The sequence below is a fragment of the Syngnathus scovelli genome, chromosome 5 (assembly GCF_024217435.2).
Source record: "Syngnathus scovelli strain Florida chromosome 5, RoL_Ssco_1.2, whole genome shotgun sequence".
Lineage (NCBI taxonomy): Eukaryota > Metazoa > Chordata > Actinopteri > Syngnathiformes > Syngnathidae > Syngnathus > Syngnathus scovelli.
Window position 1 is genome coordinate 14,596,578 of NC_090851.1, and position 25,547 is coordinate 14,622,124.

Sequence of the window (25,547 nt, forward strand, 5' to 3'; positions counted from 1 at the left end):
CAGGCAATATATCAACAAACATTTGCTGTTTCAAAGTGCACAGAAATACATATCAGTTCATGAAGTTATAAAAACCTATGTCATTACCATATATAAAAATGTCTCTATATGTCTTCTTTATTGATTTGGTGTGCAGGTATAATTATATACTTAAAATGTTTTTTTTATTGATTTAATATGTGAATATACTTGTCTGCTTATGTACTTTATTCAATGAGGTTTGAGCATATCTGTTTTTGTTGCTAGACAGGACATTTTGTATTTCGACCCCATTACTTCAATATATATACCTCCGTAAACACTACATTTTGAGTTACGTCTCTTCTGCGCATGCGCGTCACTTTGGGAATATATTTGGTTTAAACAATAGCTAGAATTTGCAATTATTAAGTGAAATATACGAATGGAAATCATAGCCATAGATTCAGATATATTGGGTTCAACCTCTATTCCACCCAGTAGGTTAAATAATACCTTAAAGTCAAATAGAGTTGATAATTGGAAAAACAATGGATAGATAGAACAATAAATTGAATCCACAGTGCCTAATAGATAACCAAATGTTCAATATGAAGCTATCCGTCTTCAATTAATATTGGTGTAACATAGTTTACTAATTTTTTATAGAAAACCTACTGCACATACTATATCAATTACATTTTAATCGAGTAATTGCCATACAGAAATTTGCTCAACATAAGCTACATACAGCAGAAGTACCAACTTGTATTTTTTCTATATTCTCTGTCTTCTCAGGGGGAGTCGCAAATGCCCGTGAGAGCACAAGGGAGATTCCAAACTGCACTAGTGTCTAGAGTGTGTACTTTACAGCAATCTAGTGTCAAGTGGTCTCTCTTTCAGTTTTGTAATTCTCAAGACAACTGCTGTGAATAGTTTTCTAAGAGACCTCATTTTTACAACCATGCATGGAAGTCATGTTCAACATCTCTGCAGCAGTCAATGGGATTATTTTGTCCAAAGACAGAACATCAATCGGTTTTGTGCGTGTATCAACGGGGTAACACATTTGTAAAGTTATACTTTGCTTCAGAAATCATCTCTGCTTATGTGTAAACAACAATGTATAAGTATTTAACTAAACCGAGTATTAATACATACCCTAAACTATTGCTTCCTGTTCTGTATATACGATATGGCTTTTTGATGGCCCATAGTGTGTCATGGCAAAACATCAGACAAATAGTGTGCTTTTGAAAGTCTGAAAAATTAAGGCGTCAGCTTTGCTAGAATAACGTTATTGACCAGTGCCTGTTGCAACTGATTATTACACTTATGTAAATAATTAATTCTTGTAAATACTTGTTTTTTTAGTCAGTCATCCCCCCAAAACATATTTACTTATTTTAAGAGTTGTACTCTTTTAGACATATCTTGAGAGAAATGTATGTCTCTTTCTGCACATTTTCATACCCTGTATTTTCTGGAAATGAAATGTACATTGCAAAAATTGGCATGTTTAATGTTAATACTTTCATTTTGTATTATGTATATAATGTGTACTAAGATAAATCTGCATTATTGCATTTGCCTCTGTCAGTAATTGTAAAGTCTGAGCTGGTGTCAGAATAATCTTTAACGTTATTAGGGTGACTAGCCGTCAAAGTATTCACCCGTTGATAATGTTATACATAGTCATTTTGGAACATTTTGCAAAAATCCGTATTTATATTTATCTTTCAATATCCATCAAGCAATGTTCGAAGGCTTAGGTTCATGATGGCAAATCTCTCAAAAGATTGCAGTTTATTAATTACATCAGATTTATTTTTTTTATCACAGCAACAGGCAATCTTAAATTTTGCATGTTAAAGTGCTCAACCAATGATGTAAACACTAAACACTTCAATAATTAGAGAGATGTGTGAGACAAAAGAGCTTTCTAGACAAATGTAGGTTTGCTATAGTATATTCTGAAATTTTGACTTATGTAAACTAGGCATCGTCTCAGGAAAAAAATCAATACATGAATGTTTAATTGATTCAAGCAAAATCCTAGTTCTAAATTGGTGGAACGTTTGGGCAGTGATGTAAATAAATATGTAATGAATTTAAATGTGAGACTCAATGCTAGAAGTGCAAGCATTTGAGCTCAATTCCCCTGGTTAAAGTATAGTATTGTGGCAGAAGGGAGTAACACATCTGGATTCTACGACTGTCTGCCAACAACTGTGGCTAGAGACAATTCATACTCTTGAAAGTCATTGTTCGGATAGGACAGTGAGATTTTTAAAATTTGGTGTGGAGCTGACAAAACTATAATTTTTTTAAAAACAATATTTCCATCATTCAAATGAACTTGTTAATACTGGAACCAGGTTCTCTGTAGAAACAGCTTATTATTATATTTTTCGATTGCTTTTTCTCTTTCAATAAATTCGTCATAATAGCCTGTTGCTTTGTGAAGGTTTTCATCTCACCAGGCATCATATTCATTGCCACTTCTAACTCCAAGTAATTTTGGCGATGTTTAACTGCCATCCTGCTACTTTGAACATGGTAGCGCGGCCAATGCTGGGACTCTGAACCACGTTTCTCCCCCTTAGACTGCCACTGGAAGGGGTTGGCCTGGTAAATGGTAGCGATGTTTTGCAACGCTCTGCAGGGCAAGATACTAATAGCGAGGAGGGACCCGTCAAACTGCTCCTAGCATTGCGCAGTGCTCTTAACAACAACAAATGGCGGGCCACTTGACACCACCACTGCCTTCAAAGCACCGCTCCTCTGACACACATGCACCTTACTTCCGGCCTCCACCCAAGTGCGTTACATGGCCTGTTGCGCTATGCCCCGTATGCCTCCACACTCGCTTCCTTGCTCGAATCTGCGTCAGCCGTACACTCCAAGGTTTTTTCTCCTTTGTCTCAGGAGCCGACCCCCCCAGCCAAGGACCTCTTTTCATGTCGCCTCGTTGATGTTTTGAAATGTCAACGAGCTTTAACAGTTCTAGAAAGTTAGTTTTTCCACAATTCAGGAACAAGCATCAAACGCATGGACGGCCGGATCACTCCCTGAGTGGGTGTTAGCATTCAAATCTTAATTTCATACTACACAAATTTCATACTTCACAAATATTCACTCAATAAAATGTTAAATTTGACATACTGCCAAAAGTAAATTAATAGATATCTACCAAATAATTACCTAAGATAATTTACTGCAGCTTTAAATGTAATGTAAATAATTCATTTGTGTGCTTGGGTATAGTTTGATCTGACAGCGTGTACCCTGCAAACGTGTTTGTTGATACTCCTCCCCACATTTTAGCAATTCATTCCACAAGCTTATACTCTTATACTTGACATTCATGATATGATTCCCATCAGCTGAATAGTAGCCGACTGATAACAAAATGGTAGCAGCAACCTTCATGCATTAAACAACTGATATTTTTTTAAAACAGTCATCTAAGTGGTAGAACCTTAGGAAATAATCCCAAACATGTCAAGTTTATTGATAATGATGTTTATAATGATGCTAATATACATAACGATTACAATGAGTCGGACCTAGTCATATTTACGAATTAAAGGTTAGATTGAGCAACAGGTGGATTTTTTTTTCTGAAGCCGTAAACTTATAGTCATAAACTTCAATGCATTATAAAAGCTATATTGCGCAAGCTTGTATAGATAAAAAATTGTACATAATCATTTGCATGGATGTAGCAAAGCATTTGAAACTTGTTCAAAGAAATGAGAAACTGCTCTATTGTTGTGCATAAAGGGCACATTACTGTGAAAATTGGATGACTACATTCAATAAATTAAATTCTGATCTGAGCAATGTACAACTGAGAAAAACTGGAAATGGAAACGTTTGTCTCATGAATTTATGCAACCCTAAAATAAATAAAAGAAATATTCTAAATAATTTCTTGCCACAGAACAAACTACTCAGCACACAGTATCCACAGCCTTTAAAAAATTTATTTAACCTTGAATTATTTTATTTTTGTGCTGCTTTTATATCACAATCTGTTGTGTTTTTAAATCATTGTAGTCTACAGATTGGATCTATTATATTAATGTTGGTTAAACCCTGAATTAAATAAATCCAATTAAATATTCTATTCTTCAAGGTTTCATCCATACCAGGGCCCTTTAGTCCTGATTCTCAGGGTCCTGCATGTTTATGTATATGTCTCCCTGCTCCAACACACCTGATTTAGAATTTTTAGTCAGCCTTTGCAGACTTTGCTGATTATCTGTTTTTTTAAACCAGGTGTGTGCACCAGGAAGACATTTAAAACATGCAGGACACTGGATGTTAAGGGCCAGGATTGAAGCCCCCTGATCTAAACACACCCAAGGGGACAAGTGCTTCCACAATTCAGGTGGCCCTTCCGCCAGTGACAATTCTATTTTATTGTTCCGTCATCGGCATATTATGAATGACGGGCATCCTGACAAAAATATGTATTGGGTGCATTTTCATGCGCAATATCTGAAAACTATATCAAAACAATGTTTAGTCAATCAACCAATCAGTGTGTATCACCTGTTGTCAGTGATTGTGCGTATCAAAATTGGTGATGCAAGCTTCGCCAGTGGGTGCAAGTAAATTACACCTGACAGCTGTTAGTAGTAATGCAAATATACAAACTAGATAAAACAAATCCTTTGCTGGTCGTTGTAGTCTCATACAAGCCAGACTGAAAGGTCCAGAGAGCTTATCTTGGACTCTGATTGCAGGGTATCGTTTTCTTAAATAAAATAAAAAATGTGCATAAAGTGATGAGCGAAAACACACACACAGTAACCCTTCGCTACTTTGCACTTCACCTATTGCAGCCTCGGTGCATCGCGGGTTTGTATTAAAAGAAATATTTCAGATATATTTGGTGCATTGCGGCTTTTTGCGGCATCACTTGGAGCGCTTTGTCTGCCCATATGACTTCACAGCGCACTATTGGCTGGTAGAGGAGATGAGACAAATGAGAGCATGTTGATCTCTATCCTTGCCGTTGATTGGCTTAGAACTGTAAGAGCAGTTCTAACCATGCTTTATCTCAGCCTCCCGCAATCGTGCTACGTATCCACTCTTACCCTTCGTTCGCGTCAGCAGAATCGGCAGCATCTGACGATGAGTCTTACCTCAGCGCCGCATGTACATCCGAAGTCAGCGACAGCGTTGTTTCCACAGAGGATGAAGATTTCAATGGATTTAATAATTTGGAGTGACACAGATGGTTTGATAAATGTGTCATGTTATAGTTATTTAAATAACTGTTAATATGTTACATAAGGCATGTTCTCCATTCCTCTTGTTTATGTAACTTTAGCATACCGTATCATTTAGCCTGTTGTTGCCTATTCATGTCTGTTCTTGGTGTTGGATTTTGTCAAATAAAGTCCCTCCAAAAATGTGACTTATTTATCTTTTTATTTTCCTCTTTATTATGCATTTTATGGCTGGTGCGACTTGTACTCCGGAGAGATTTATAGCACGGAAAATACAGTATTTATTCTTATTTTTTTTGTTTATTTAAATAAATAAGAATTGTTCTGAAAGTCAGTTTGACTTTTCTTTATTTTCTCATTTATTTCAATAAATAAGAATGTTTCTGAAAGTCCGTTTGACTTTAAAATGTTCACAAAAGTGTTTAAAAATATAAACACGCATTTAAAAGTATGCTTAATAAAATCAGTTTGACTTTAAAATGTTATATGCGCTGCCTCCTGCGCTTGAACTCAGTCACGTCAGCAGTGACGCTTATTTCTCAGAGGCACGCCCCTCACGATCAGGGCTCATTGTCGTTGTCCTTGGACTGCAGTGTTTTTGCATCCAGCCACTCACCCCACGCTTGTCCTTAGTGAAGCACATTGCTCTGAGGCACGCCCTGTGCGATCAGCGCTCATTGTCGCTGTCCCGACTCTTTCTGCACGACGGTGGATTTTTCCGATTTTTTGTCGTGACTCCGCTCTCGCTCTGCTGTCCGGTGTTGTGCCAAAGCGGTTATCCCCTGTTGCAGGAATGAAAGGCGGAAACTGTTGCCGTGCGGCAGACCGTACCAGCTTGTTTTCAATAAAAAACATGAACATGAACGTTTGCTTTTCTTTCGTTCTCGTTCTCACTTGTGTTTTAGTGCTGTGGGTGATTTTAGAGTGAACCTCACACACGAACTCCCCAAAAACAGACAGCACATAACGTGTCCCACCAGAGGGAAACAGACACTGGACCACTGCTACTCCGTGATAAAGGACGCATACCGCTCTGTGCCCAGTGCAGCTTTAGGACTCTCGGACCACAATCTAGTTCATCTGATCCCAGCCTACAGGCAGAAATTAAAAACCTCTAAGCCTGTGGTGAGGACTGTGAGGAAATTGACAGTGGAGTCAAAGCAGGACCTCCAGGACTTCAGCTCGGCGGTCAATACCATCGCTCCCGACATCCTCCACCAGAAGCTCGTCCAGCTTGCGGTGCCTGCTTCCACCTGTCAGTCAATCACCAGCTTCCTGACCAACAGGAGATAGTATGTGAGGCTGGGGACCATCACATCGAACACCCGGAACACCAGTACTGGCGCACCCCAGGGGTGCATACTCTCCCCACTGCTCTTCTCTCTCTACACCAACGATTGTGCCTCAGGCAACTTTTCTGTGAAGCTCCTGAAGTATGCGGATGACAGCACTCTCATCGAACTGATCCGGTACGGTGACGAGACTGCGTACAGACAGGAGATGGAGCAGCTGGTCCACTGCTGAACCCGCTCAAGACCGTGGAGATGACAGTGGACTTTCAGAGAGACCCTTCATCACTTCCACCCCTCACTATCCTCAGTAATGCTATTCCCTCCACACCTCCAAGTTCCTGGGATCCACAATTTCTCGGGACCTGAAATGGACCGGCCACATAGACTCTGTCCGGAAGAAGGCCCAGCAGAGGCTGTACTTTCTGAGACAGCTCAGGAAGTTCAACCTGCCACAGGAGCTGCCGAGGACCTTCTACACTGCCATCATCCAGTCTATCCTCTGCACCTCCATCACTATCTGGTTTAGATTGGCCACCAAACAAGACAAGCACAGACTGCAACGAACAATCAGGACTGTAGAAAAGATAATTGGGACCAAACTCTCATCTATCCAAGACTTGTACCTGTCCAGGACCAGGAAACGTGCAAGTAAACTTCTCTACAGACCCTTCTCACACAGGTAACAGTTTGTTCGAACTACACCCTCCGGACGGCGTTACAGAGCGTTGTACGCCAAAACCAGCAGACACAGACACAGCTTCTTTCCCCAGGCTGTCGTTCTGATGAACTCACACCACTCAGAGTCTCAGAGACATCACTGGGCAATAATACTGACTGGGACTTGTTTAAGCAGGCAGCCACCTACAACGATTGGACGGACATAGAGGAGTATACTGACTCTGTTACCTCTTACATCACGAAGTGCATCGATGATGTGACTTGCTCGAAATCCGTCGTCACTCGCGCGAACTGGAAGCCGTGGCTGACGGGGGCTGTCCTCAGACTGTTGAGGGCCAGAGACAAGGCTTTCAGAGCGGGGGATGAGGCTGGCTTGAGGACAGCGAGGGCCGACCTGTCCCGAGGCATCAAAGAAGCGAAGAAGGACAGCAAGGACGCACGTAGCCTTTGGCGGGGCATTCAGACCATCACGGACTACAAGCCCGCGCCGAGGAGCTGTGAGGGCGACGTCCGTCTGCTGAACGATCTGAACCGCTTCTTTGCTCGCTTCGACGCCCAGAACAGCACTTGCCCGCTGAAGACCACTCCCCCCCCACACGAGCAGCCCCTGCGCCGCTCTGCCGACGGTGTGAGGAGGGCGCTTGCCGCTATTGACACCCGTAAGGCGGCGGGCCCTGACAACATCCCGGGTCGAGCGCTGAAGGACTGCGCTGGGGAGCTGTCGGGTGTCTTCACGGACATCTTTAACGTTTCCCTGCAGCAGGCCATCGTCCCCTCGTGTTTCAAGGCTGCCACCATCGTTCCTGTGCCGAAGAAACCTGCACCGTCCTGCTTCAATGACTACCGCCCTGTGGCACTGACGCCCATCATCATGAAGTGCTTTGAGCGGCTGGTCATGGAGCACATCAAGTCCGTTCTCCCCCCCACCATTGACCCTTTCCAGTTTGCGTACCGTGCCAAGCGGTCCTCTGAGGATGCCATCTGCTCTGCCCTCCACTCGGCCCTCACCCATCTGGAGAGAAAGGACTCATATGTGAGGTTGCTGTTTGTGGACTTCAGCTCTGCCTTCAACACCATTGTGCCGCAGCGACTCATCTGCAAACTCGACGAGCTGGGCCTCAGTACCTCCCTCTGCAACTGGATACTGGACTTCCTCTGTCAGAGGCCTCAGGTGGTGCGTGTTGGCGACAAAATCTCCGCCAGCATCACGCTGAACACGGGGGCCCCCCAGGGCTGCGTGCTCAGTCCATTACTCTTCACCCTGCTGACGCATGACTGCACTGCGACCTACAGCGACAACCGCATAGTGAAGTTTGCTGACGACACGACTCTGGTGGGTCTCATCACAAAGGGCGACGAGACTCGGTACAGGTCGGAGGTTGACCTTCTGACCACGTGGTGCAGGGACAACAACCTCCTGCTGAACGTTAATAAGACCAAGGAAATCATTGTTGACTTCCGGAAGGGTCACACAACACACCTGCCGCTGATCATCGATGGTGCTGTGGTGGAGAGGGTGAGCTGCACCAAGTTCCTGGGGGTGCACATCAGTGAGGACCTCTCCTGGTCCGCAAACACCTCGTCACTGGCAAAGAAAGCTCAGCGCCGCCTGTACTTCCTGCGGAAGCTCAGGCGTGCATGTGCTCCTCAGGCAGTCCTGTCTACATTCTACCGTGGCACTATTGAGAGCGTCATCACCAGTTGCATCGCTGTCTGGGGTGGTAACTGCACTGAACAGAACTTGAAGGCCCTGCAGCGCATAGTGAATACGGCTGGTAAGATTATTGGTGCTTCGCTCCCCTCCCTGAAGGACATTTACACCTCCCATCTCGCCCGCAAGGCAACCTCGATTGCCAGAGATGTGAGTCACCCGGCTCACTCTTTGTTTGACCTTCTGCCCTCTGGGAAGAGGTACAGGAGCCTGCGCTCCCGCACCACCAGACTTGCCAACAGCTTCTTTCCCCAGGCTGTTAGGGCCCTGAACTCGCTACCCCCTTCTGCGTAGCGTGTGGCACTGTGGCGCTATTTTCGGGAATGTCTGCTGTACGCGCACTTGCTCATTTTGTTTCTGCTCCTCTTATTTATTTATTTATTGTTGTGTTATTTATTCATTATTTATTCAGCACGCTTTTGTTATACTTGTTACTTGTTTGTCTGTTGTGAGCCATGTCTTGTCACCGTGGGATAGGGGGGAACGGAATTTCGGTTTCTTTGTGTGTCTTTGGCATGTGGAGAAATTGACAATAAAGCTGACTTTGACTTTGACCACTCAGTCGGAAAACTCAATCATTTCACCAAAAAGTAATGATGAGTAAGTGAAATTAAAGCATACAATAATTTATTAGCCTGACTTTTTCTGTCTTCTTGGGGGTATTTTTTAGCAATTGTAGAAAATAAGAACAGATTTCCCCAAAGTTAGGAAGTCAAGAATAAAGTGACACTTGTTTTATTTATAAAGTTATAAAGGTTTGAAAAAGCAAAAATAAAACTGTTTTGGTTTTCTGTGTGTTATACACAGAGCAATAGGGCAAAAAGTGTGACTTTGGGATAGTCCGGCAGGCATTATTTGCTTTTACATCGATTCCTATGAGTAACGTTGCTTCTACTTACAAACGTTTGTACTTACAAACCCGATCCTGGAACCAATTAAGTTCCTAAGTAGAGGTACCACTGTATTTCTGCCACTTTAAGTGACACTCGTACTCCCCTTGGATTAAAAAATTTGTACTACCTGCTTTCAGTTGCATTATAGCCAATGATGAGAAATCTGGGATGACCAACCAAATGTTTGCAGGTTTCAAAGTAGGTCATTGTACATACACACAAAATGCAAAATCTCATATTGCCACCCTGGGTGTTTTGTTTTTGACAGTTTTTTAGTGTGCTTGACACTCTAATCTAAAAGGAAGATCAGAGAGATGAAACCGATGATATTTCACAGGAATGATCAACAAGGAGGTTCACCATCTGGATTCTTCATATTTTTTCTAGATTACAGGTTCAAATGAAACTCACTGTTCACATGCACTTGCATTGGGTAATGATTGCAAATCGACCAAAGGTAATGTGACTTGTGATTTTCTGAACCAACCTTAAGAATGGAGCAGCCCATGGACAAAGGATGTCTTAAAGTTGTTATGAACTCAAACTAGAACCTGATGGGTTTGGTGCTTTGATTTTGAGAGCAAGCAACTTTTTTTCTGTTGTGTCAATTAGCATTTCACCATAGTCCTTGGAATGTTTTGGGGAGCAGATGTGAGTATCACTCCCCACTAAATAAAGGCAACTCACGGAAAATGATGTGTCCAAAGGTGTAGTGTATATGGTAGTCCTCATGTTTGCTATGTTGTCTATTCTCTGTACTGTAGAATAAAGTCTACTTCCCAGATAACCACACCCGCACATATAGTACGTATTCCTGCTATATTGTGTGCAACTAAATCTGTTCATGGCAACACGATAAATGAAATCTAATAAACCTCTCTCACTTCATCTGTCTTGTGCTTTGAATATGGACATTTTTTTTACCTCAAAAGAGTGCTGCTTCTCTTTGATAGCAGATAGACATTTTTTTAATAGAGTGCTGTGCCATTGTCTGATTTATTAAAATTTGGAACGCCGCTTGTACAGTATAGTGTTCTCCCTTGAACTATTTGGAATTTAAAATATGTAACTAAAAGAGAAGCGTAATTAACTCATTAATAAAGAAACTGCACAAACATTTTCAAGTGTTCACCTTAGGGATCATTGTAAATTTTGTTCTCAAAAATAACTCATTAACTTAGTTTTAAATAAAATTTTGGTAGGTGCTAGTTGGCGTATGACAGGCTGGGGTTAACCACTAGTATGGGGGTGAGTATTGGTTTTCAAGATATTAGATTACTGATTTTTGTCCCCTGAATTATTTACTACATTTACTAATAATATTTCAAGATTTTTTTTGTGTGGATGAAATTTTTGAAATGTATTTTAAAATCTCAAGTTCCCCTGGACAGAACATAATAATGAGGTCATGATGTTTTGTGTTTGTTCTTTTCCTGTGTTTTCTACGTGACAGCTGCAGTTGGCTCGGTCATTATTCAAGATTCAAGAGTTTTTATCCGCCATTTTTGAGCGTGCCAAACAAGGAATTTGACTTCGGTAAATCATAGCCTCTGTTCAACATTTAGGTGACTAACAACAACACTCGGGACATGTGAAAAATGGCAGATATTCTCAAACATCCCCTGATCTTAAACTCCCAATAGGGCAAGGAAAAACTCAAACCTCCAGCTAGGGGAAATGAGAAACCTTGAGAAGAGACCACAGATGAGAGGGTCCCTCTTCTAGGATGACCAGGCTGCAATGGATGCAGAGAGGGCACAGTACAAACAGTGTAGACAATTCAAAAAAGGTGTGGAGAGCAGGATGTTATTGCACAGTAATGACTCTAAGAGTGGTGTGAGTTCATCAGAGCAACAGCCTGGGGGAAGAAGCTGTCTCTGTGTCTGCTGGTTTTGGCGTACAGAGCTCTATAACACCGTCCGGAGGGGAGTAGTTCAAACAGACTGCAACCTGGGTGAGAAGGCTCTGTAGAGATGTTACTTGCACGTTTCCTGGTCCTGGACAGGTACAAGTCTTGGATAGATGGGAGGTTGATTCCAATTATCTTTTCTGCAGTCCTGATTGTCCGTTGCAGTCTGTGCTTGTCTTGTTTGGAGGCCGATCCAAACCAGACAGTGATGGAGGTGCAGAGGACAGACTGGATGATGGCAGTGTAGAAGGTCTTCAGCAGCTCCTGTGGCAGGTTGAACTTCTTATGAATAAGTACTCATTAGAGAACGCATGATAACAAATATATACCATTTTTCTAACAAGGAGCTTCACAGGAGAGTCACCTGCGGAGAAATCGTTGGTGTAGAGCAGTGGTTCTTAACCGTTTTGGAGATAACGAACCCCATCAGTTTCATATGCGCATTCACCAAACCCCTCTTTGGGGGGGCGGTAGTACCGAACCCAATCAGTTTCATATGCGCATTCACCGAACCTGTCTTTAGGGGGGGGGGGGGGGGGGGGATGTAATGACATACCAGCAAATCAGTGTGACTTCTCCTTTTGCCTTTGCAAGACCAGTTCAGATATGCGTTATCGCGGATTTACACGACATCCAGGTGTGTTCGGCCATCCGCGGGGGGGATAGCATACCAGCTCTGCTGAACCCCTGAAGCCGACTCACCGAACCCCTAGGTTAAGAACCATGGGGTAGAGAGAGAAGAGCAGTGGGGAGAGGACGCACCCCTGAGGGGCTCCAGTATTGGTGGTCCGGGTGTCAGATGTGATGCTCCCCAGCCTCAAACGCTGTCTCCTGTTGGTCAGGAAGCTGGTGATCCACTGACAGGTGGAGGCAGGCACTGCGAGCTGGATGAGCTTCTGTTGGAGGATGTCAGGAGTGATGGTGTTGAACGCCGAGCTGAAGTCCACAAACAGGATCCTGGCATACATTCCTGGGGTGTCCAGGTGCTGCAGGATGTAGTGCAGTCCCATGTTGACCGCATCATCCACCGACCTGTTTGCCCGGTAGGCAAACTGTAGAGGGTCAAGCAGGGGACCCGTGACATCCTTCAGGTGGTTCAGCACTAACCTCTCGAAAGATTTCATGACCACAGCTGTCAGTGCGACAGGTCTATAGTCATTCAAACCTGTGATGGCGGGCTTCTTGGCCACTGGAACGACGGTGGAGCTCTTGAAGCACGAGGGCACCTCACACAGCTCCAGGGAACGGTTGAAGATCCGTGCAAAGGTGGGCGCCAGCTGCTCAGCGCAGACTTTCAAGCAGGAAGGTGACACGCCGTCTGGGCCCGGTGCCTTCCTGATCTTTTGTCTCCGGAACATCTGGCGCACTTCCTCCTCGCGAATCTGGAGTGCGGGCGCGGCCTCTGCAAGAGAGAGAGTCGGTGACCACGGTGATGGAGGTGTGGACAGAGCAGTTGTGGGGGGAGGTGAGTATGTGGATTGTGTGGATTGTGCTGCAGGATGTCCCGTTGTGTGGGAGGACCGATCAAACCTGCAGTAGAACCTGTTTAGCTGGTCAGTGAGCCTTGGGCTCTCCACAGGACGGGGGGTTCGTTTCTTGAAGCCCGTGATGCTCTGCAGGCCTTTCCACACTGTTGAGGGATCAGAATTGGCAGAGAAGTGTCTCTCCAGGCTCTCCCCGTAACACCTCCTGGCTTTCCTGACCTCTCGGTTCAGTGTGTTTCTGGTCTGCTTGAACAGGTCCCGGTCGCCGCTCCTGTAGGCCTCCTCCTTGACTTTGTGCAGCCTCCTAAGGTTCGGTGTAAACCAAGATTTGCCGTTGTTGTACGTGCAGAAGGTCTTAGTCTGCACACACAGATCCTCACAAAAACTGATGTATGATGTGACAGTGTCAGTGAGTTCATGCAAGTCTGAATTTGCAGCTTCAAAAACACTCCAATCGGTGCAGTCAAAGCAGGCTTGGAGGTCCTGCCTTGACTCCACTGTCCACTTCCTGACAGTCCTCACCACAGGCTTAGAAGTTTTTAGTTTCTGTCTGTAGGCAGGGATCAGATGAACTAGACAGTGGTCCGAGAGTCCTAAAGCTGCACGAGCCACAGAGTGGTATGCATCCTTAATTACGGTGTAGCAGTGGTCCAGTGTCTGTGCCCCTCTGGTGGGACACATTATGTGCTGTCTGTATCTGGGGAGTTCGTGTGCGAGGTTCGCCCTGTTAAGATCACCCAGAACAATGATTAGTGAATTTGGTAGAAATTTCTCCAAGTCTGTCACCTGGTCAGCCAGCATCTGCGTGGCTTCACTCGCACGTGCGTGTGGTGGGATGTAAACAGCCGCCATGACGATCGAGGAGAACTCCCGTGGTGAATAGAACGGCCGGCAGTTTATGAAAAGTGTTTCTAGGAGAGGGCTGCAAAACTCTTTCAACACCATGACATCGGTACACCAACGTTCATTAATGTAGAAACAGAGACCACCTCCCTTTGATTTTCCGGAGAGCTCCGCGCTGCGATATGCACGCGTTAGCCGAAACCCAGCTAACTCCATGGCGTGGTGGGGGGTTCGTTCGCTAAGCCACGTTTCAACAAAACACAGCGCGGCGGATCTGCTGAAGTCCGTGTTCCTTGAAGTGAGGAGCAGCAGTTCGTCCATCTTGTTCGCCAGGGGGCGGACATTCGCCAGATGAATTGACGGTAGGGAAGAACGGAACCCTCTCTGCCTCAGCTTTACGAGGGCTCCGGCACGTTTTCCGCGTCGCCGCCGTCGCGCTAGCTTGTATAGCGCCGCCGCTCCGGCTAAAATCTCCGACAAACAGTCTGAATCAGAGAGAACAGGAGAGAAAATACCAGAAGAAGACTGACCGATGTTTAACAGTGCTTCTCTAGTAAAAGTGATCCGGGATGGACAGCAGAAGACACAGAAAACACACAAAATAAGACAAAGAAACAGAGAGCGACTCACCGTGGCAGCCATCCGCGGCGCCATCAGATGACGTGAGGGATCAGGATTGGCAGAGAGGTGTCTCTCCAGGCTCTCCCCGTAACACCTCCTGGCTTTCCTGACCTCTCGGTTCAGTGTGTTTCTGGTCTGCTTGAACAGGTCCCGGTCGGCGCTACTGTAGGCCTCCTCCTTGACTTTGCGCAGCCTCCTGAGGCTCGGTGTAACCCAAGGTTTGTCGTTGTTGTACGTGCAGAAGGTCTTAGTCTGCACACACAGATCCTCACAAAAACTGATGTATGATGTGAAAATTATGCTGGTAACACAACTCTCACTCTTGTGGCTTTAACAGCAATATTGAAATACAAATGAATGTGGGACATCATATTACTTATTCAGCTGGGGCTGTATTCCATCCCACTTCAGCAGCAAACGATTTGCAATAATTCGCTGATATGAATAGCAAGACGTTAGCTTTTGACTAAAGATGGACTCATCTGCTAGCTAGCTTCCTCATGAATTCAAAACACAAGGGGCTTGCAGTTTAGAAATATTTAATGTAACTTTTTTGCTTTATTTACTTGTAACATTTTTATACAACTTGCAGCACACGCCCATTGGTTGCACATGGACACGACACATTACATAAGGGGTGCCCAATACGTCGATCGCGATCGACCGGTCGATCGCCTAGCCTCTACTGGTCGATCGCGTGACATTAAAATGTTTTTGGGGTTTTTTCGCACTTGAGGCGTGCACAAACAACGGCGCTAACAACACAACACTAAAGCTCGCGAGTTCCCTCCGATTGTCGGATCCCTGTTTTTTCTCTTAAACTTAAGAAAGTTTTTAAGTATATATATATATATATATATATATATATATATATATATATATATATAGTCATACGGCTGACTAACTCAATCAGTAAGTCACATGACTTACAAAGGGGAGACCCAGGTTCGGGGCACAATATGAGCAACTTACCAACAGTCAGTGTGGGTCCTTAGGCAAGACCCTTAACGATCCCGCCTACCTCAGAGATAATGAGAGTACAAGAAACAAGACATGCCGGCTCAGACGTCGCCCGGACAAACAAGGTCTGCGTCAGGTGCTGGGGAACCAGAGCACCCTGATGAAAAATGGGCTACTGGAACAAGACACAAATGGGTGAGATGCGAGAATAAGGATCTGTTGGAATGCTACTACTCCAGCAACCCGAGCGAGAGAGGTTACATGCGGCGAATGTGGGAACAATGGCAACTTCGATACCCACAGTCATCACTGTCAGCCAAGCAACTAGTAGCTCAATGTTCCAATATCCATAAACGGCACCTGCTATCACAGCTCGAGATTGATGAGATACAACACAAATGCCATAGCGAAGGTCAACCAGAGCACCAGGTCAGAGACGAGTTAAATCCATGTATAAGTCCAGAGGTTGGGTACGAAACCCCAATAAGCACAATCAAGCTGAACGAGGCAGCAACTGACCTGAAGAAGAAGATCATGGCGGGAATGAATGCTCGGGAACCTAGATACACACTGCAGAGGCTAAGTGAAGTACCCTCAGAAAGTCTCCTAGAAGATGTGAATGCAGCACTGACAACAATTCCTACGGCTACCATCACTGAAACCAATGAGCTGATATACACCTCAGCAGCAGTGATCCTAGAAATGCTTGGCTACAAGAAGAATGACCATATGCGACCACAACAGTGCCCACCATGGAAGAGAAGGCTGGAGGCCAAAATCAAGATAGCACGGAGAGAAGTGAGCCAAATGACAGAGGCCCAAAAAGGTGCAATGAAAAAGCAAGTTCCCAAGAAATACAGCCAGATGCCCATACCTGAAGCACTCGAAACTGCCAAACAAAGACTCCAAGCCTTGGCCAGCCGCCTAAAGAGGTACACAAGAGAGAATGAAGCCAGACGAATAAACAGGTTGTTCACAACACAACCAGCGAAAGTGTGCGCTCAGTGGCAGGGGAATAATAGCAGAGCAGACCCACCAAGGCTGGAAACTGAACAGTACTGGAAGGATATATGGGAGCGGGAGGCATCACATAAGAAGGATGCACAGTGGCTGGTGGCTCTGAGAAAGGACCACAGCAAGCTCCCTGAACAGAACCCAGTAACCATCACAGTGGCAGACATCCAGAGAAGAGTCTCAGGAATGAAAAACTGGACAGCACCAGGCCCTGACATGATCCACAGCTACTGGCTCAAGAAACTTACAACTCTCCATGAGCGCCTGGCAGCACAAATGAACCAGCTGCTAAGGGATGGGACTCACCCTGAATGGCTAACCCAAGGGCGTACGATCCTGATCCAGAAGGATCCTTTAAAGGGTACAGTCCCATCCAACTACCGGCCAATCACCTGCCTCTCCACAACATGGAAGCTGATGTCGGGCATAATATCAGATAAGATCAGCGGGCACATGGATCAATACATGAGCACTGCTCAGAAAGGGATTGGTAAAAATACCAGAGGAGCAAAACATCAACTCCTGGTGGATAGAACAGTCACCCAAGACTGCGGAACCAGACGTACCAACCTGAGCATGGCCTGGATTGATTACAAGAAAGCATATGACTCAATGCCACATACTTGGATCACTGAATGCTTGAGGCTGTACAACATCAATGGGACTCTGAGAACCTTCATCGCCAACTCGATGAAACAGTGGAAAACCACACTTGAAGCTAATGGCAAGCCACTTGCACACGTGACCATCAAATGTGGTATATACCAAGGAGACGCTCTGTCCCCAATGCTGTTCTGTATAGGACTGAACCCCCTCATCCAAATAATCAACAAGACGGGCTATGGATACCAACTCAGGAATGGGGCCACCATCAGCCACCTCCTCTACATGGATGACATAAAGCTGTACGCTAAGAACGAGCGGGACATTGACTTCCTGATCCACACTACCAGGATCTACAGCTCTGACATTGGAATGTCACTCGGACTTGAGAAATGTGGCCGCATGGTGACTAAAAGAGGAAAGGTAATCCACACAGAAGGAACAATAGCAGACATTGAGGACAGCTACAAATACCTTGGAATTCCACAGGCAAATGGCAACCTTGACGAGGAAACAAGGAAAGCAGCCACAGCCAAATACTTCCATCGAGGCTTCCCCGTAGAAGTTATCATGCCACGGTTGCCTCACTGCTGAGCAAAAACGTGCACTGTAGCAAAAGCATACTGACTATCAGTCCAGATAGTGACGGACTTGTTTGCAAACGATTTGCAGGCCCCAGTCAAAGCAATGAGCTCAGCGGCCTGTGCTGACACATAGGATGGCAGTTTAGCAGCCTCCAAGACTTCGTCAGCAGTAACAATGGGTCACACCAAATTCATTTTTCTTAGAAAACCCATCAACAAAACCCACATGACCATTTAGCAGAGGCGCATCTCCCAAATCAGGCAGAGCCTTTGCAATCTGTTGAGCAGCATCGACACAATCATGGAATTCGCCGTCGTCAGGAAGGGGAATGAGACCCCTGGCACAAGGGATAGCCTTCTCATTGATCAATCGCGTATCTTAAATCATGCTTTTCCTCCTTTGAAGCGACTATGTACTTCAAACCCAAACGGCACCATTTTATAGGGAAAAAAATTGTTGAATTTATTCGTTTTCGACATAATACTGGTCGCAAATTTGCATGTAGAGCATTTTTGAGTTGTTGATCATAGACATCAGTTGAACACTCTTTCTGGTCTGTGTCTAAAGTCTTCAAACAACTAATCTTCTTTTTGTTTAGTTCGGCCAATGTCTGTGTAATTTGCTCTACGTTGGAATTTTATTTTTATCCTGCCCAATAGTTGGTCAATTTTATTTGTAATGGCACCCCGTTATATTCCAATGGACGGCCCTGGAGATCAAAAGGACTCCAGGTGCCTTTAACGCTTGCCCAATGTTTGGTTAAGGATGCCATGAAAACCTGTTGTTCTTCATCACCTCTCAAATTATAGGAAGCAATGAGTTGTTTAATTTGGGGTACAAAGACGGAAAGGATGGTTTGCTTTGCCGTGCCACAACATCTGTCTTTGTAATTTGATCATTTTTCTCATCTTCATTCATCACATTCTCAGCTGCGGTTCTTAAGCGAGCTTGCGCTGACACTGTGTCATCATCTTCCTGTCTGTGCAACAGCAAGTTCTTTTTTATCTTTTCTTCGTCTTCCTTATCTTTCAATTTTCCTCTCTTCTGGGAAAATGAGAATGTAATTTTGCTTTTTAATTTTTAATTTTAAGTCTTGCAAAATTGCTATATCCTTACTGCACCGAGATAAACTGTTAAATATATCTTTAAAAATAAACAAACAAAAACAATCTATGCTCTTCAAAATGGGACCCAAATGTCAGATTACAAATTAAACCTCCTCCTTCACTCTCACATTTTTTTGATAGAACAGTCTACTGAGCTAGACACTGTCATATCATACTAAATAATGGCCTGCAAATTAAATATAATGTGACTAGAATTTGGCCAATTACTAACTCCCATCAATTGATAAATTATCTCCTCACTGTTAACCTATCTGCATCAAGAAGACATTTGCAATGCAGGGGATAAGAGAATAATAATAACACCATTGATTTCTAATCATTAACCTAATTTTATCCAGTTCTCCAATGTATGTTTTCTCTTACTCTCACATTTTTATGAGGGTTGGGCACTCTCCTCGTCGGACAAGTTTCTGCCCACAACCCTCATATTATTCTATAATTTCTAATTTTTACATTTAACAATGCAAATCTGATAAACCATTGTCTAGCACACCGTTTTCGTGCACCAATTTAACGCAATTCCAACCTTTATAACGAACTGATACACAAAGACAAACATACAAAGAAACAAACACACAGGCCCACAACATAGACATGACAATCTTCCCAGCTGATAACAAGGGTGGGGGGAGCAACTGAAGTGCGGAGAGCCTCGCCATCGCCACGTCGCATAATGCAACCCCCCACCTCTGTCCAAAATATGCATTTGTCAAGATATTTTATATTTTCGGTGTCAACCCCTTCCATTAATTTTCAATCTTTGCATTTTAATTCATGTTGGGGTAGCGACTTTTGTTTGCTATTTGATTTTCCCATGGTTTATTTTTTCTAAATTTCGGAGTTGGCAATGGCACCTACAGTGTCCTAAAGCCAATTTAATTCACAGGAGAGTGGTAAAATATTCAATGAGTGGTAAGTCTCCTTTCCTCTGCTTCCACACAAAGCCACTGTTTACAATCCTGTGTGTTTTATATAAAGGAGAGCTCAAATGAGATCACTCTCAGTCAAACTATACACACACACACACACAATGCGCACTCTTATCGTCTCACAGGCAAGCAGGGGAGTCCGCCCTCCCGTGGATTTTAACAAACTCTTTAACCTTCCTATTGTGTAAAAAACGTATTTTTGCCTTTTTCTTGAAGTAGATATAAAACCTATCTTTTCATGGATAAGGGAGCCAAACCAGCTAAACAAGAGTTAAAAAAAACACCACCGATGGCAGCAGAAAGCTAACACATTAGGAAGGTTAAGTTAGGAGACCCCACGACACTCCATCACCCCAGCGGAATTTAACTGTTTCTAATTGCACTTGATAGGGTCTAGAATTGTCAAGGTTTTAAGTGACCTCTTGTCACTGCACATTCATTCCTTTTAACAGAATCAATATTCGTACGCACAGTCTGCTGGTTCTTTTCCTCGGATGTTCTCGTCAACCACTCTGGTGTCCAGCCGACTGATCGAGTCAGCCCCGTGAAAAGGGTTTCTTTATGTGCCTTGGCCAAGGACTTGTCCTGCGTCGAAAAGTCAGCCGGACCCCTGAGATAGGTCTATTGAGAATCCGGGACAAGCCCCCAAATTTCTGTCAGGTTCAACGCGCTAACCGAATATCTGAATAAAAGAAAAGGATCAGCAGACAAAAAACAAGTGAGGCAGAATATTGAGTTTTCTCGTGAGGAGTGAGATACAGATTGCTTTCTACAATCTGACTACACTAAAAATCTGTTTACTCTCCTCGCTCTTTTTATTTGGAATGCCCTACCCACAGTGTGAGACGATTAGCCCCTGAGGGTAAGGGGGAAAAAAGATTGCGGGCTTCGTCTCGTAAGAAAAGAAACAAAAAGTAATGAACAAAGTGTTGCGTGCAGATATGGCTATATCAGCAAAACAGTTTAAGCAATATTCCGAGAAATAAAAAGAGTGTCATGCGGTCGCGTTTATTTTTTCAGTTTTTTGTCTCGTCAATTGTCGTAACTTTACTTCCAGTTTTATTTTGTCATCCCTTCCGTTTCAGTTCGTGTTTCCGTCCTCGGTGTTTGGTTGTCTTGTCTTCCCTGATCCCGATTGTGTGCACCTGCGTAATCGACACTAATTGTCATCACCTGTGTCCCCGCCCTTTTGTGTGTATTTAGTCCGTGTCTTCCCCTTGTCTTGTGCCAGTGTGTCTTGCCTCGTCCCGACCACCAGCGATCCCTTGATGTCCGAACTCTCTGTAAGAACCCTCCTTTTTGTCTCGCCACCGAGCGACGCTTTTGTTTGTGCCTTGGTCCCCATCGCCTTTTTGTCTCGCCCCAGTGCGACTCCTTTAGTTGGTACTTTGTGCTACGTGTTTTCCCTCGTAAGAGGCGTTTTGATTTGTACTTTTAGCCTTTTGACTCGCCTCAGTGCGACACCTTTTGTTTGTACTTTTTGCCACGTGTTTTCCCTCGCAAGAGGCGATTTGATTTGTACTTTTGCTCAGTGTGCTTGCTGGAATAAATCCCAGAAAGAAACGACTCTGCATCCGAGTCCTCCATCTTGTCCCCTGCCTGACAAAGAGAAAGTGACGTTCTTTAAGGAAGATCAGAAGGTTCATGACGCATCGTTTGACGTGTTGTTTTCACGATCTGTTCTGGTGGACGCTGAGATGTCAGCAGTATCTTGTTTGACACAACCGTCATCTCGCCCCTGACCCAGCCGTAATCCTTCTGTTCTGTTGCACAAGATAAGAACAAGCAAGGCAAAGCAGCAAGCATACTGAGCAGTAACATTATTAATAAGTACTCATTAGAGAACGCATGATAACATATATATACAATTTTTCTAACAAAATGATCAGTCTGCTGCCGTCTTGGACTGGGACACGTCTTGACCATAAGGACCAAAGTCTGTAATGTCAAATGTTACCGTTGACGAGAGACTGGAAGTGGTGCCCACAAACAGACAAGATGGCGAAAGAAGCAACGTAAAGTCCTTCAGCACCTCTCCAGTGGAGCTATGATATGAAGGAAAGATTTGTGCTGTGCCGGCAAAGTCCCCAGCTAGTAGATGATTAACAAAGGTGGTGTCATTAAACAAATCTGTTGCCTCAAGTTCTTTTGAGACAATCAACAGTTCGTACTGCCTGTGGAATATTTGCATACGGGTTAAACGTGAATCAGGATTTCACAGTTATTTCAAAGTGAATGTGCACTCTCTGTTGGTGAAGATTAGAAATTACAGCCAATGCCTGTCATACCTGTACAAATTCTTGGAAAATACCAAAAGAAAGAAAAACTCTTCTCATGTGCTCAGTTGGACTTCTCTTTTTGTTAGACTATTACATTTTTAACAGGTCACTATAACAGTAATGGAGTGCATTTTTAAAGTAACCCTCCCAACCCTGACAGTTTATAACCTGTGATTCAACAGTCACTAGTCCAGGATGTTGTTTAAGTTTTTTCCAAGGTCAGCTGGGATTGGCTCCAGCTCTTCGTGTCCTGAACAAGAAATGTGTTGGAGAAAATGTATACATCAATGGATGGAATATTCGACGTACAGTCATACTCAACCATGTCTACCACTTCATAGACAAGTTTTATATCTTGGAATGTGTTCACTGGGTTTTATTACATCCCACACTCAGCTAGACCTGACCCGGGTCATGTTATCACAGGTACATAGCGATACTGTCATTATGTTGATCTGCAACAAACATTTTATAGAACCACATTGACACTTGAGGAGGCGTTCTCTTGCAATGTCTCCACCCACTTCGAGGACAGCAAGGACGCACGGAGCCTTTGGCAGGGCATTCAGACCATCACGGACTACAAGCCCGCGCCGCGGAGCTGTGAGGGCGACGTCCGTCTGCTGAACGATCTTAACCGCTTCTTCGCTTCGACGCCCAGAACAGCACTTGCCCGCTGAAGACCACTCACCCCCCCACACGAGCAGCCCCTGTGCCTCTCTGCCGACGGAGTGAGGAGGGCGCTTGCCGCTATTGACACTCGTAAGGCGGCGGGCCCTGACAACATCCCGGGTCGTGCGCTGAAGGACTGCGCTGGCGAGCTGTCGGGTGTCTTCACGGCCATCTTTAACGTTTCCCTGCAGCAGGCCTTCGTCCCTTCGTGTTTCAAGGCTGCCACCATCGTTCCTGTGCCGAAGAAACCTGTGCCGTCCTGCTTCAATGACTACCGCCCCTGGCCCTGACGCCTATCATCATGAAGTGCTTTGAGCGGCTTGTCATGGTGCACATCAAATCCGTTCTCCCCCCCACCATTGACCCTTTCCAGTTTGCGTACCGTGCCAAACGGTCCTCTGAGGATGCCATCTGCTCTGCCCTCCACTCGGCCCTCACCCACCTGGAGAGAAAGGACTCATATGTGAGGTTGCTGTTTGTGGACTTTAGCTCTGTCTTCAACACCATTGTGTCGCAGCGGCTCATCTGCAAACTCGACGAGCTGGGCCTCAGTACCTCCCTCTGCAACTGGCTACTGGACTTCCTCTGTCAGAGGCCTCAGGTGGTGCGTGTTGGCAACAAAATCTCCACCAGCATCACGCTGAGCACGGGGGCCCCCCAGGGCTGCGTGCTCAGTCCACTGCTCCTCACCCTGCTGACGCATGACTGCACTGTGACCTACAGCGACAACCGCATAGTGAAGTTTGCTGACGACACGACTCTGGTGGGTCTCATCATGGGGGGCGACGAGACTCGGTACAGGTCGGAGGTTGACCTTCTGACCAAGTGGTGCAGGGACAACAACCTCCTGCTGAACGTCAACAAGACCAAGGAAATCGTTGTTGACTTCCGAAAGGGTCAGCCAAAACACCAGCCGCTGATCATCGACGGTGCTGTGGTGGAGAGGGTGAACAGCACCAAGTTCCTGGGGGTGCACATCAGTGAGGACCTCTCCTGGTCGGCAAACACCGCGTCACTGGCAAAGAAAGCTCAGCGCCGCCTGTACTTCCTGCGGAAACTCAGGCGTGCATGTGCTCCTCAGGCAGTCCTGTCTACATTCTACCGTGGCACTATTGAGAGCGTCCTCTCCAGTTGGATCGCCGTCTGGGGTGGTAGCTGCCCTGACCAGAACTTGAAGGCCCAGCAGCGCATAGTGAATACGGCTGGTAAGATTGTTGGTGCTTCGCTCCCCTCCCTGAAGAACATTTACACCTCCCATCTCACCCGCAAGGCAACCGCGATTGTGAGTGATGTGAGTCACCCAGCTCACTCTTTGTTCGACCTTCTGCACTCTGGGAAGAGGTACAGGAGCCTGCGCTCCCGCACCACCAGACTCGCCAACAGCTTCATTCTCCAGGCTTTTAGGACCCTGAACTCGCTACCCTCTTCTGCGTAGCGCGCTGCACTTTTGTGCTATTTTCTGGAATGTCTGCTGTACGCTCACTTGCTCCTTTTTGCTCCTCTTATTTATTTGTTGTGTTATTTATTCGTTATTTATTCAGCACGCTGTTGTTTTACTTGATTGTCTGTTGTGTGCCATGTCTTGTCACCGTGGGATAGCGGGGAACGAAATTTCGGTTTCTTTGTGTGTCTTTGGCATGTGACGAAATTGACAATAAAGCTGACTTTGACTTTGACCTCCACAGCACCCCAAAATACTTAAATCCACCCTCTGCTTCCCACTCCCACTCCATTTTATTCTCCTGCTCTCTTGTTTATCTGTGTATTCAGTCTGAGGAAATCGCACACTGTGGGGAACAACACATTGCTATGACAATCCCATTAAACTACATAAAAAGATAAAGTTTAAAACAGATCGGCAGCCTGCGGCATGTAAGGCTAGATGGCAGTGCTTGTCACCGCCTGAAAGCACTGCGCGAGGTGCATCTTTGACTGACTGACTGACTGACACGGGTGAGTCAAACATAACAGAGCCACATCTTCCCCTATTGAGGGAAAATAAAACTGCTTGTCAAATCTCTGCATGAGATGCCAAAACCTGTGGATGAATTTAGTGAAACATGTAAGACCAAATATATGGATGCCTAATAGAATCCTAGAAGAATATCAACAACACCAGTGACAATAAGATCAGCTTCAAAATGAAATGGCCGTTTTCCCCCTTATCCATCCAACCAATCAGCGATTATCTTATGCGCACAAAAGTTGAGGTTTTGCTATCCTTGGGCGGTATAAGCTGGGTACACCCAGAACTGGTTGCTCGCCAATTGCAGATATATCTCACATTTAAAAATCAATAAAAGATTCAAGATACAAGAAGTTTATTGTCCATGTTTGGGCATGCCAAACAAGGAATTTGACTCCGGTAGATCTCAGCCTCTGTTCAACCTTTAGGTGACTAACAACATTCAGGACATGTGAAAATTGACAATTATTCTCAAACATCCCCTGATCTTAAACTCCCAGGAGGGCAAGGAAAAACTCAAAACTCCTACTAGGGGAAATGACAAACTTTGAGAAGAGACCACAGATGGGAAGATCCCGCTTCCAGGATGACCAGGCTGCAATGGATGAAGAGAGGACATATAGTACACGAAGTATAGACAATTCACAGATAAAGCGTCGAGAGCAGGATGTTATTGCACAGCAATGACTCTGAGACTCTATGAGTAGTGTGAGTTTATCAGAGCGACAGCCTGGGTGAAGAAGCTGTGTCTGCTGGTTTTGGCGTACAACACTCTATAAC

The 25,547-nt window shown here is 44.9% G+C and overlaps 2 protein-coding genes and 1 long non-coding RNA gene across 3 annotated transcripts in view; 1 reads left to right on the forward strand and 2 right to left on the reverse strand.

Annotated features, from left to right (window-relative positions):
• The window catches only part of sorcs3a (sortilin related VPS10 domain containing receptor 3a), a 357,551-nt gene extending 352,162 nt beyond the window's left edge, over positions 1-5,389 (forward strand). The window contains exon 27 of the mRNA XM_049721518.2: positions 757-5,389. Coding sequence (XP_049577475.1) covers positions 757-815 — 59 coding nt within the window. The 3' untranslated portion in view covers positions 816-5,389. The remainder of the gene's footprint in view (positions 1-756) is intronic.
• Positions 1-23,486, reverse strand: part of LOC137840309 (uncharacterized) — a 112,946-nt gene extending 89,460 nt beyond the window's left edge. Inside the window, exon 1 of the long non-coding RNA XR_011086865.1 lies at positions 20,322-23,486. This is a non-coding gene — a long non-coding RNA (uncharacterized lncRNA). The remainder of the gene's footprint in view (positions 1-20,321) is intronic.
• On the reverse strand, positions 12,268-15,372 carry LOC125969465 (uncharacterized). Its single transcript, XM_068650879.1, has 2 exons — positions 12,850-15,372; positions 12,268-12,736 (listed from the first exon to the last, which is right to left on the reverse strand). Exons 1-2 carry the CDS (start codon positions 14,663-14,665, stop codon positions 12,705-12,707), a joined length of 1,848 nt encoding a protein of 615 aa, XP_068506980.1. The 5' UTR covers positions 14,666-15,372; the 3' UTR covers positions 12,268-12,704.
• Positions 23,487-25,547: the final 2,061 nt, after the last annotated feature.

What these genes read in the sequence shown, in the direction of transcription:
- LOC125969465 (XM_068650879.1), bottom strand. Translation starts at nt 14,665, where the DNA reads ATGGCGCCGCGGATGGCTGCCACGGTGAGTCGCTCTCTGTTTCTTTGT. An exon ending in CAAGAAGCCCGCCATCACAG is followed by an intron (nt 12,737 to 12,849) that starts GTTTGAATGACT and finishes GACCCTCTACAG; the next exon opens with TTTGCCTACCGGGCAAACAG.